The 12,500-nt window shown below is 48.2% G+C and overlaps 2 protein-coding genes across 2 annotated transcripts in view; one reads left to right on the forward strand and one right to left on the reverse strand.

Moving 5' to 3' along the window:
* Positions 1-12,500, reverse strand: part of dyrk1aa (dual-specificity tyrosine-(Y)-phosphorylation regulated kinase 1A, a) — a 13,337-nt gene that overhangs the window by 316 nt on the left and 521 nt on the right. The window contains exons 2-13 of the mRNA XM_056466499.1: positions 11,741-11,856; positions 11,558-11,627; positions 10,269-10,468; positions 10,066-10,185; positions 9,185-9,373; positions 8,946-9,093; positions 4,899-5,185; positions 3,257-3,403; positions 2,463-2,603; positions 2,045-2,348; positions 1,392-1,516; positions 1-693 (exon numbers count right to left, since the gene is read on the reverse strand). The exon at positions 1-693 is cut by the window's left edge and continues 316 nt beyond it. Of these exons, the coding sequence (XP_056322474.1) occupies positions 163-693; positions 1,392-1,516; positions 2,045-2,348; positions 2,463-2,603; positions 3,257-3,403; positions 4,899-5,185; positions 8,946-9,093; positions 9,185-9,373; positions 10,066-10,185; positions 10,269-10,468; positions 11,558-11,567 (2,202 nt within the window). The 5' untranslated portion in view covers positions 11,568-11,627; positions 11,741-11,856 and the 3' untranslated portion in view covers positions 1-162. The remainder of the gene's footprint in view (positions 694-1,391; positions 1,517-2,044; positions 2,349-2,462; positions 2,604-3,256; positions 3,404-4,898; positions 5,186-8,945; positions 9,094-9,184; positions 9,374-10,065; positions 10,186-10,268; positions 10,469-11,557; positions 11,628-11,740; positions 11,857-12,500) is intronic.
* vps26c (VPS26 endosomal protein sorting factor C) overlaps positions 12,016-12,500 on the forward strand; it is a 6,736-nt gene continuing 6,251 nt past the window's right edge. Inside the window, exon 1 of the mRNA XM_056466500.1 lies at positions 12,016-12,087. The gene's annotated coding sequence lies outside the window, so the exon portion shown is untranslated. The remainder of the gene's footprint in view (positions 12,088-12,500) is intronic.

The raw sequence follows: 12,500 nt of genomic DNA on the forward strand, positions 1-12,500 counted from the left end.
CATGAAGAAGAAACGCTGCGGCGGGCGAGCGCTGGGCTCCGGCAGCATCAGAGCTGCAGACCGAAGCTAACGTCCATGGCCGCAGGAGCGCTGGCTCCGCTTAGCTCCGGCTCCACTCAGCTCCAGTATGGACGCGCGCGTGAATCGGTCTCCTCAGGCGGGTCAGGAGCTAGCCACGGAGCTCTGCTGCACACACACGCCCGCCATCGGGGACTCCTCGCGCTCCAGACCCGGCCGCAGACCCACGCCTGCCACGCCAGTCTCCTGCCGTGGGTTGGAGAAGGCACCCAGGCCCAGAGTCATGCTGCCGCTGTGGCCGAAGCCCAGGCCGTGGGGCAGCGGGCGGCTCTGGTAGGCGTAGTGATGGTTCCCGGTAGAGGAGGAGGAGGTGGAGGAGGACGAGGCGGAGGAAGACAGCGAGGTCATGGACAGGTGTCCGTGCGTCACCTCCATCGAGTCCTGCGTGGAGGCGCTGTGGGACGGAGAGTAGAGCCGGGGTCGGGGCCGGGCGGGGCCCTGTCCGTGTGGTGGCGGGTGGTGGTGGTGATGGTGGTGGTGTTGGTGGGGGTGCAGGGCTTTGGGCTGGTGTGGTGGCACATGGAAGGTGGTCTCCTGGACAGGATGAGTCTCTCCTGACGCCTGCTGGAGTCCATCTCCAACCCAGCCCAGCGCCGGCACAAACGCCTGTCTTGCCTGAGGAGGACGAGACACAGACACACACAGACACACAGACACACAGACACACACACACAGATTAATATACATGTCACCACTGCACTTCACAATAAAAATGTGAATTGATCCATTGTTTACTCCAATGGTGTTTGAATGTCATGTAAAATACAACAGGGAGGCTAAGAAAGATGAAAAACTCTCCGCTGTGGGAAAAAGTGCCCTATTTAGAAGCAAAGCCAGACTTATTCAGTGAAAACCCTGATCATTTGACCATATTAACACAGCTGTTGACTCTCTAATGCTCCACTGTGGAGTAGTTCTCTCACTGCCACAACAGCAAAGCAAGTAGTTTGGTTCGTATATTAAAGGCACTGTGAATGCTCCATGTTCAGCTCCTGAGTCCATAAGGTCATCCCCGCTCACAGACACAGCATCTCCTCCTCCTGAGGAAACACTGACTGAATTTTGGGGTGATCTATTCCTTTAATGTGACTAAGATCATTAATCTGTGACTGTAAAGAGTGAATCTCAGATCAGCAGTGAGAATGAGCAGAAACCCACAGCTGATCTGCGCTTCATTCATTTATTCCCAGTTGAGCTGATGAGACTAACAGAGAGAGCGTGTCGGAATCAGCCATCAGAAACAGAAGCCTGACATAAACCTACAGGCTGTGTGTGTGTGTGTGTGTGTGTGTGTGTGTGTGTGTGTGTGTCACCTGTGGGCAGAGGTTGTGGCAGTCCATGCCCACCGCAGCACTGAAGTGTCCTCCTCCGCTGTGCCGGTGCTGATGTGTGGGGTCTGAGCGGGCACGGCCGCTGGTGCTGGTTCCAGACGAGCCTCCTGCAGGCACATACACACAAACAGACTCAGACCAGGATGACAAGGAGGAAGTCAAGGCACAAAAACACATCTATGCATTTAGCAGACGCTCTTATCCAAAGTGACTTACACCCATGAACACACACCCAGAGCAGTGGGCTGCCCGGGGTGCAGTGGGGGTTCGGTGCTGTGCTCCAGGGAATGGCCTCAGCCATGGTACTGAGGTGAATATTTTTTGACTATCCCCACCAACCCCTGCTGATGCTGGGACTCAAACCTGGGACCTTTGGATCTGAACTCTCTAACCATGAGGCCACTGCTATATAAAGCCGTTTTTAACCTGTGATCAATATTATTAAGAGCTAATATTGGGTGTGATTTATGCCGTGTTGTACAGTAGCTGTACATTAGCTATGTTGTACAGAGGCGGCAGGGTAAAATGAGCACTGTACAGAGAGATGATTTCCTCAGAAGATGGTGGAGACTTTCTAATCGTCCAAGATCAACACCCATCATGTGGCCCAGCCCTCTGTGTGTGTGTGCTCTGACCTGAACTGGAGGAGGTGCTGGAGGTGGTCCCGGAGGACTGCGACTGCTCCAGCGCGGGGCTGGTGGACACACTGCTGCTGGTGTTGGTGCCCTCGTCTGCAGTCTTCTTGAAGAAGCTGTGCTGCAGAGCGTAGTACGGCTGGATGCGTGTCTTGGGGTCGTAGTCCAGCATCCGCAGGATCAGGTCCTTGAACTTCAGGTAGTCTGCAACAGCGTGACCCGACTCTCCGGATCTGCGCCCACCGGGGCCGCCCGCCTCCACGCCCAGAATACTGTGCAGCTTCCGGGAGCCTGCAGGCTTATACTGCGCACACACACACACACACACACACACACAGAGAGAGAGAGAGAACACAGAATCACACACACTGAAACACACACAGATCCAGCTGAACACAGAAACAGCACAGAAGCGCACCCTTTTGCCGTCTTTGGTCTTCTTGGCGCACCACATGCTGTCCGGCATCTTCTCAAAGAACTTCCTGGCTTTAGGCGCCTGCTCCAGGATATGACTGGGAGGAACACCCAACACCTCCACGATCTTATTCATCTGATCAACCTGCAAACAAACAAACCAACGCTCATCATCAGGAGCCATGGGAAGACCTTCACTTGCCCTATAGCACGATATCAGGTGCCAAAATCCCAAATCACATACTTCTGCACTATTCTGGGCCATTTTGTTGCAGATAGAGTACAGGTATAGCTATCAGACTGAAAACTCACACAAGTGTAGAGAGAATAAGTGCACTGCAGGTGTCTGGGTGATGCTCGTATTCAACCGATAATAAAGAAGGGTGTAATGTTGGACACTTCATACACTCAATGCTAACAGCTTTAGTAAGGCAGGAGGCTAATGATGAAGGGCTAATGATAGAAGGGGAGGGGCTAATGATGAAGGGGAGGAGCTATTTGGTGCTGGGGTTGGATTCTTATTTATTTTGGATTGTGCAAGTGAAATTCTCCCGCGCGAGTGATTATGCTGCGTCCTGATGGGGAATGCAGTGCAGTTGTGCACTTGTGATAGCTACTGTTTGGTAGTTTATTACACTAATTTACCAATTAAATGTCCATTAAACCATGATTACAATTTCTGATTAGTAGGTTTACAGGCTGATCAACAGAGGCTCAGTGTGAGCTTAGATGCAGAGAGATGATCAGACTAACTATACGCTGTGACCAGCTGCAGGACGCAGTGTTTCCAGAACTCACCTCATTAGCGCCGCTGAAGAGCGGTTCTCCGGTGTGCATCTCCACCAGGATACAGCCTAGAGACCACATGTCTATGGCCAGATCGTACGGCATCCCCAGCAGGACCTCGGGCGAGCGGTAGAAGCGACTCTGGATGTACTGGTATATCTGTGGACACACGGAGCACGATAAACAGCAGTCAAACACAAACACAGGTTTTTTAGGGTGCAGACTCAAATTTCTCAACTACAATAATTACAGATCAATGTAGGACTCAAACATCTAATCGATAGCCTTCATAATTATTAACGGTGAAAACCATTAGTCTGCATGAGCATCAGAATGGCAGAGAGAGAAGACGAACGCGGGTGTAGTGTGTGACAAGTCCTTTAAAGCCTAGGACACACCGAGCCCAGGACAAACGTTATTCAACCGCACTTAGTCAAGACCAAAGCCAATGTGCTGATGCTGGACTCTGCGTACGGCTGTAGTAACGGGCAAACAGAAAACAAACAAACAGAAACAGGAGAAAACTGCATGAAGTGTGATGTGAAAAGTGATGTCAAATTAAGATTCTCGGAACTTAAAAAATATTTGCATACGGACCACCAGGAAAACTGTGTATATGTGAGGATGTACGTATATATCTATGGCTCGCGATGGCCAGTCCGCCACTGCACCTCGGTCCCAACATTCATTTTAAAGGAGCGCTACCCTGTAACAAGATGGCGGCTCTATTGACACATTCCTTCCAATGGGGTATATGCACAGGGACTTTTAATGTCAGTCAGTCAACCCCAGGGGGCTTCCGGTTAATTGCCATCCCATACAAACTCGCTGCATTTAAGATCTAATTTCCTAAACAAAAAAAACAGCGATCTCCACTGCCTGGCTGAGATGCGATATAAAGTGGGTATCAGACCAAACAAGCACTGCATTAAATCATATTGTTCCACGCCATGTCTTTAAAATATGGAAATTAATTTTACCCCAGTATTTTCACTGGGATTTCTGCACTAGCCCGCTGCTAATGACGGAGCCGCCTGCGTTTAAACGCTCCTTCATCTCTTTTTACGCTTTAACAACCAAATGGATGCCCAAGTATATTTAACTGATTATATTTAACTACATTACAACATGGATGCTGTAAAAAGAACTTATGAAACTGAAAATAGCCACATAAAAGCTTTCACCGGATGTTCATTGTTGGCTGAAAAACACTAGCTGTGCATGTAGTCCATAGACAACAACAGTGTAGACGACATCTAGTGTATACATCTATGAAATATGACAGCCGGCTTTTATTGAGCTCCCTCCAGACTTACGTCATCCGCTTAGTTTACTGAACGGCTAGTGTAATGCAGCTGTATTATTATATGCTGCTTGTGTGATGCTGTATTGGCAGGGTTATATCCATATATCCATTAAAACTGCACATATCTTTGTGTTTAATCAGTTTATTTATAAGTGCTGTCTTGTTGATGTGTCTTTATTTTATATTCTTTGTAAACTCTATTTTAGTAAGTCCCAGAGTGTGTGTTTAATATGAAACGGTGTCCTTTATTTATGTATTGTCCATCAGCTCAAGGCCTAAATGAATGTCTGTGATGAACGGGTTACTGTGAGCGTGTTCAGATGATGGTGGCGTCTCAGTGTGTCTCACCCGCTGGCCCAGCTGGCAGGAGCTCCCGAAGTCCACGATCTTGATGGCGGATCTCTTGGGGTTGCAGAGCAGGATGTTTTCAGGCTTGAGGTCACAGTGGATGATGCTGAGCTCCGGCGTGGCCAGGAACAGCAGCGCGGTGCACAGCTGCTGGGCGAACTTACGCGTCAGGTTCAGGGACACGCCGCGGAAGTTGGTGTTCCTCAGCAGATCGTACAGGTTATAGGACAGCATCTCGAACACCAGACACAGGTGGTTCCGGAACATGAAGTGGCGTTTCAGGTGAACTACAGGACAAAACACAGCGGCAAACCAGTAAGACCAGGCTAAAACCTGCAGTAATGAAACGCTTTACTTTGATTACTGAACACACATTCATTTTTAATGTAATTATGCTTTTGTTCCTCTCACAGGTGAACGGTGAATATGACTGAACTCAATCTGGACTATTAAAGGTCTTTTATAGTGAGAGCAAGCTTCAGTTCTTCATGAAACAAATCAAAGCACAGACTGCTCGAAACTGACGTCATCTTGGGAAAATACTCAAGTTTATCTACAAAAAGATTTTATTGTCAAAAGTAGAAAATAACCCACTGGGGAAATAACCCAATGGGAAAATAACCCACTGGGGAAATAACCAGCATTTCTTGCAAGCAATCTAAAGATTTGACAAAACATCATTCAATTCAATATTTACTATTATATACAGTGCTTCCCACACACAGACTTCACTTGGGTGGGCCGCACAGGTATTCTAACAGCTGCACAAGTATATTTAGTGACACTTTAATTATTTTTTATTACTATTATTAACATCCTTTTACACTTCTTTGTCTCCGTCCAATATAACCAAACATCCACGATCCAATAAGAAGCAGAACTCTTCTCTGAGAGCGAGACCTGTCAGCACCCCCACAGCTTTGCCCACAGAGACGTTGGTCCGGTCCAGGTTTCTATACCTCATACAATGTCTGGGATTCAGCTTTTGCTTTCGATTGCTAAAGCTTGTGTGCGTTTTTGCATTACTCTTTTATTAAAGACTACTTTACGCTTGGTTCCACAGCTGACGGCGTGTGCAGCCGCTAGACTGAGAGAAACAGCAAACATTAGATTCTTTAATCTAAACAACTCAAATGAACTTTACTACATGCTCAGAGAGGACTCAATGACTAGTCTACACTGGCTGCAGAATGCATGCACACCATTAGTGGTTAATCAACACATTTGCCTTATTTCTATATTCTACACGTTTTAATCTTGTAATTATGATTATATATATATATATATTAGTTTGTCTGCGTTCGCTCAATCTGATTTGTTGAAGAGAAAATGTGACTGATGGATGAGGGCGGGGCTTTGAAACGCTGCTGTTCCCGCCATATGCCAAATAAAAGAGCAACAGACTGGGGTTAGCCTGATGTAGGAGACACTCACGCACTCTTATTCCTCCAAGCACTCAGTCTGTCCACACGCTGTAATGCCTTATTAAAGGAGAAATAGTCAGGATTTTAACAACTAAATAAACAAGGGTTTATTTGTAGGCTGTGTGTTTCTTTTCGATTAATCGTCTGCATAATATATAGTTTCAGCATCGATATCAGTGTGTGAAGTAAAGTGAAGGTTTATTAATGGTGTGTGTTGGGCCTGTGTTCAGATGAAGGATTTGGGCACAAGGATATATTACGCTTGTAGCTTTAACAAGGATGAAGTGTATTTAATGTTTCTACAATGAAGACTACACAGCTTTACTGTACATCGGATCATCTCTGATACTGTTAGACTCCTTCATCTGTAGATTTGCTCTGCTCTATTTATGCTTGTAAAGGGATTCATAAATCCTGATCAATCTGAACTGATCAATCTGAACTTATATACACATCTCCAAACACAGCTATTCAAGATAACTTGTAAACATGGCAGTATACATCACAGAAAACCTAAGCATTGCAGTGCAGGTTTTTCCAACATCTTGCAGGCCTGAGCCCCAGCATGTAACACCAGCACCGAGTGTAACACACGACTAGCCGTAGCATGATCTATAATCTAGAAAACACTGTGGAGATCCACTGCAGCCGGACCCAGGCGCTCCTCTGACCCTCTGAAACTAGATCCCAGATCCACCTATTCTGCAGACACCACTGATCCTAATCCTATCTTCTAAGTTCAGCCAGAATCATGGAACAGGCCCCAGATCAGTGCACAGCAGCTCATCTCGGTGGCCAGTGGTGCTTCTCCTCATGTGTGTTCAGACTGTGCTCTTCAGGAATGCATTTCAGTGTGGACATTAGCATGGCCTGATGGAGAACACACTCGATGACTGACGAGCTGCAGACAGACAGAAGTCAGCGCGTCCCGCACCGCTGACCCTGGCCTATATTTTTAAACATTTATAGTTGACCAGCAGCACGGCGTCTGCCCTAAATAGAGCCCTGGGTTCCTCTGAACACTGGATCAAACGACAGCCACAGACAACAACACAACAGAGAGGCTTTCACTGATCGAGGACATGAACAACAGCTGAGGAAGCTCAGATCAGGCCTGCGTTACTCTGGCGGAGGGATACGGGAACACTTGAGTTTAGGGCAGCAATCATGCCAAGACGTTAACTGTTCATTAGCTGTTATAAAGCATGACCTTATTCCCTAATCCTAGCCAACCTTACTGATTAATAAGCAGCTAATTAGTCGTTTATTACGCTAGTAGTGTTAGTTAATGGTTTGTTAACATCGTGATATGTGACCTAAAGTGTTGTGGAAATGCAGATCGTTGACTTGCAGCGGTACAGATGCAGAGATCACACACTGCCTCTCTGGTTTATCAGATCAATGTAGGAGAATACTGCCACTACTTCACTGAGCTTCAGAATAACAGAGAGATATTAATAACAGCAGTCTTTGCTTGATAAATACACACACATCCAGCCCAATGTTGCACTTCCATGATCATCTTACCATGCTGTCATCAGATGTGAAAAGAGCTAACAATTCAGCAGCTGAGGGTCCGCCACAGCACACAGCGCTAACAGGACAGCACTGGGTGGGGTTTACTGGAAACACAGCTACTGGCTACCAGTCAAGACTACAGTTAATGCAAACAGGTGGAGCACAGAAACCCTACAGAAATGAGCAAATGATCTGTACATGAAGACCTGAAGGACGACCAGATAGAGTTTAATACAAGACTGAAATCACCACTATACCCTTAATAGTGCACTATTGAGGGAGCAGCCATTTCTAGAGGTGTCTGAAACCATAGTGGACATTAGCAAGAGCACTCACTCAATCAATCCCACAATGCACAGCAATAATAAGCCTACAGCCCACGCACACTCAACAGAAAATACCCATAATGCACTATGAGCAGGGCAGGTGCACATAAGGGCTAGGCCAGGGTCCGCGAGACGGGGATTGGCTGATGAATTAATTTGTGTCATGATGCGGGGAATGGTTACTTTTGATGGTGAGGCGATATGATAAACAGGGCCCTTGGGTTTGCTATAGCCCAATATGTTCTTAATCCGGCCCTGACCATGAGAGTTGAGCATGGCGTATGAGAATGTCCACATCTGTCCAGCATCTAAAGCACAATGCTATCAGTGTATAGTTTAAAGATAACTGAAAGAAGCTTCGTTTACCTGACAGAATCAATAGTCTTTGTTTGATTACCAATAGAGCGAGTGTTAAATATCTACACCAGGGTCTGACAGAGAAGATGAAGATATACCCCGTCTGAGGGATTCAGCTAAACACAACCTACACACACCCCATCAGTCACTCAGTAGTGCTCCAGTTCACTCACTCGACCTATTCACTCCTTCAAGTGCACTATACTATAGGGAATGAGGGTATAGGGGGGGTTTTGGATACAGTATATGGAAATGTCGTGGGCTGTGTTTCCCAAAAGCATCGTAAACAGTAGTTGATAAAGCCGCCGTCACTAACGGAGCAACAGTGAAGCTTTAGTGAAACGCAGCCCGGATCTTTCCAGGTTTGGGATGAGCACAGAAGCTCTGAATAGGGGCCACAGTGAAGACACAGACACACATACCGATGTAGTACTTCATCTCGGTGTCGTGTTTGTTCATCAGCTCCAGCAGGCGCACTTCGATCTGAGCCTGATTCAGGAAGGCCTTTTTATTCTTGATGATCTTGATGGCGACCCACTCCTGCTCCACGCGATCGTACGCCTTCACCACCTGCCAGCAGAGGGAGACAAACACAGCCGTCTCAGTCTGATCAGCAGTAGAAGAAGAGCAGACGTGTCTTCAGGAGAAGCGAGGTGCTGACCTGCCCGAATGAGCCTTTTCCTATTAAAGAGTCGATCTCATATCGGTCCATCCACTTCTCGCCGTTTTTAACGATGTAGTCAAAGTTGTCGTCGTCGTAGCCGTCGTTATAAATCTTCCTCTCCTTCTTGTTGCTGGAGTCCTCGCCCTGACCCTGTTGGTGACGACGCTTCTTTTTTGCATAGTAAACCTGTGAGAGAGCAGACGCGTGAGGTGTGGAGTCAACATCTACTGTACTCAACACACACACACACACACACATACACACTAAACTGAGCTCAATAACACTCAGGGCTGCACAATATAATCCTCATTATGATAACAGTGTGAGCAATATATGTCATGTGTTATTAATTACATTTATTCATGTATTGGTGTTTATCTAAATTTGACCAATCAGATGGAGCTGCGCTATCTTTAGCCCTGCCCCCCAGCTGTTGCTGTTCTGCTATTGGCTGGAAGCTGAAAATAAACACTTATGGGCGGAGTCTAGACGAGGAAAATGACATCAGCCAATGAGAGTCAGAATATGAGCGGCGGTTTTGAGTCCCTCAGTGCTTTAAACACTACATGAGTGCAGCTCCATGGTTATTTAGTCTCATTTAGAATAAATGACATGTTTGATTTAATATCATTAGATAAGTAAATGATTTAAACACACAGCTCATAAAAACAGGGCACGGTCATATCGTGAGAAATATCGTTATCACCATAGTCAACAACATCACACACACTTTCTCAGTGTCGCGGATCCCTAATAACAACACTGTAGTCCTGTAGATTAACAGCTGAATCGGCCTCATCCTGATGACGAGTGCGTCGTATATTCGGCATTACTCTAGCTGTGCGTCAGTGTGTGTCGCTAGAGGAACAGCTCCACACCTCATTGATGTGTTTGTATGTTTTGATCAGCTCGATGGAGAGTTTTCTTAAGGGTGCCGTCGCTGGATCCCGGAAACACTGAGGCATCCGCCTCTGCAGCATCACCATATCAGCGGTTACCTGCAACACACACACACAACAGTGTCCATCAGTACCAGATGTGCACTTACTGTAAGCCTGTGCGTGAGTGTGAGTGTGTGTACCTGGGTGGCGCTGGGCTGCGGGGCCTGCGGGTTGTAGGGCAGCGCAGCAGCTGATTGGTCAGCGGCGCCCTGCGGGTGAGCATCACTGAACGGCGGGTGAGAATGGGGCGTCTGCGCATCCATCTGCACACCAGCCGAGTGGAAAGAAAACGAGGGGGCCAGCCGGACAGAGGAGGGTTTGCATGCTGAGGTCTCTCCTCCTGCAACACACACACACACATGAACATCAGTCTGCCCTGGACATTTAAGCAGCAGTGAAACGAGAGCCGATCAGGTTACAGAACATCCCAAAACACTCACACCAAAATGGCAGACTGTGCTTTTGTCACAAGACACGTGTTAGCATCCTTCAAATGCACACGCACACACACACACACACACACACACACAGTCTAATCAGAGCTGATCAAGTGTGTGTGTGTTTATGACTCAGCATCAGGATCTCTCACACACACACAGAGAGAGAGAAGGGGCTGCTGTGTCAAACTGTAAACACAGAAAGCCCGTGAATAAGGCCCGTGCTCGGCTCGCAGTGACAGACCTGTAGCCCCAGTGAACACACCGACCAATGATCTGACACTACAGGCGTCTAGACAACAGCTGAGCGCTTCAGCAGCACCCATCCAGCAAATTACAGCCCCATCAGGAGGATCTGCGAGCCGCCTGACGGATGTGATGTTTGGAAATGTGCGCGTCTGCGGCGAGCAGGAGTTCTGCAGATCATTAAGTCGTCATTTATCAGCGTCTCTCACCAGCAAACACAATGCAGCACATTCACACTGGTAACCAGCGCTCTCAAGCCCAGCAACAGTGCCTCATTACCATAGCCTACCACCAGGAAGATGGCGCGCCATTGGCCAGACGGCTAAAGCGGCAGCCAATCAGGAAAGGGTATGCAAATAACCCACTTTTGTTGCTAGGGCAAAGCTGCGAGGCTCCGTCCAATAGGAAAACGGGTAAGAGGCATGAAATTGAATTGCACTTTGACACATTTCCCAGCACAGTTTAACACAGTATTTGCTGACAGAAAGGCTCTGGGGTGAGGGACCCGGAATCAGTCTGTGTGAGAAACGGGGCCTGCGATGCTGACCCAGGAGACAGGAGCTGCCGCGGGACCCCGGCCTACATTTCTAAACGTGTATAACCGAGCAGCACGTCGCCTGCCCTAAATAGAGCCCCTGGTCCCTCTCTAAACACTGCTGTATCATATGATGGAGAGCCACACACACACACACACACACACACACACACACACGAGAGTGACCCTGAGCGCGGTGTGTTCTGCTCACCTGTATGCATCGTCTCCTGACAAATCTCATATCATTGTGACAGGGGAGTCCATCTGCAAACCACAGCCCACTGCAACAACACCACAGACAGACACACACACACACACACATGTGTGAGCGGCACATACTGTACGCTTACCTGCGTGAGTGAGTGAGTGTGTATGTGTGAGTGTGTGTGTGTACCTGAAGCGACTCGCGAGTGGTTTCCAGGTGAGAACAGCCCTGAGGTCTCCGCAGGGTCTTGCCGTGTTTTCAGATGGTTGAGTTGATCTTCAACTTGCACAACCATTGGTGAAGATCTGTGGTGAAATCAGTCCACAGTTTAGCAGTGCGGACTGACCGCATTCATCCGAGCACAGATCGGTCATCACTGCACACCACAACACACACACACACACACACACACACACACACACACACGCTCAGGGTGTCACGGATCCCGCACGCCGAGTAAACACAATCACAGAGCACAATACACGACCAGCCCGAGCCGCGGTGGATTGGAGTGGAGCAGCCCGGACTCGGTCAAGGTTGTGTCCGCCGTCAGCGCTCCGGTCTCCGACACCTCCACGAGTTTGACGCCGTAAATCAGTTTCGCGCACATGACGAGAATCAAAGCTGTCAAAACACTGGCTCGCGTTAGCCTAGCAGCTAACTACACAACACAAACACACACATATACACACGCACACACTCTCACACACACACTCACTCTCGCACACACACACAGAACGAAGAGCCGCACCGAGCTCAAAGAATGACAGTTCGCCACCCGGGCCGTCTGGAGTCACGGTGAGCAGCGCTGAGCGAACGGATCGTCCGTGAATCGGTCGCGCTGAGCTGTCGACACCGCGGCTAACCGGACGGTAGCAGCCCGGGCCTGCGAACTGACTGGCGCCCGAGCGGAGCGAGCGAATAAACAGCCCCGTTACATCCCCGCGCC

The sequence above is a fragment of the Danio aesculapii genome, chromosome 10, assembly GCF_903798145.1.
Source record: "Danio aesculapii chromosome 10, fDanAes4.1, whole genome shotgun sequence".
In the NCBI taxonomy this organism is placed as follows: Eukaryota; Metazoa; Chordata; class Actinopteri; order Cypriniformes; family Danionidae; genus Danio; species Danio aesculapii.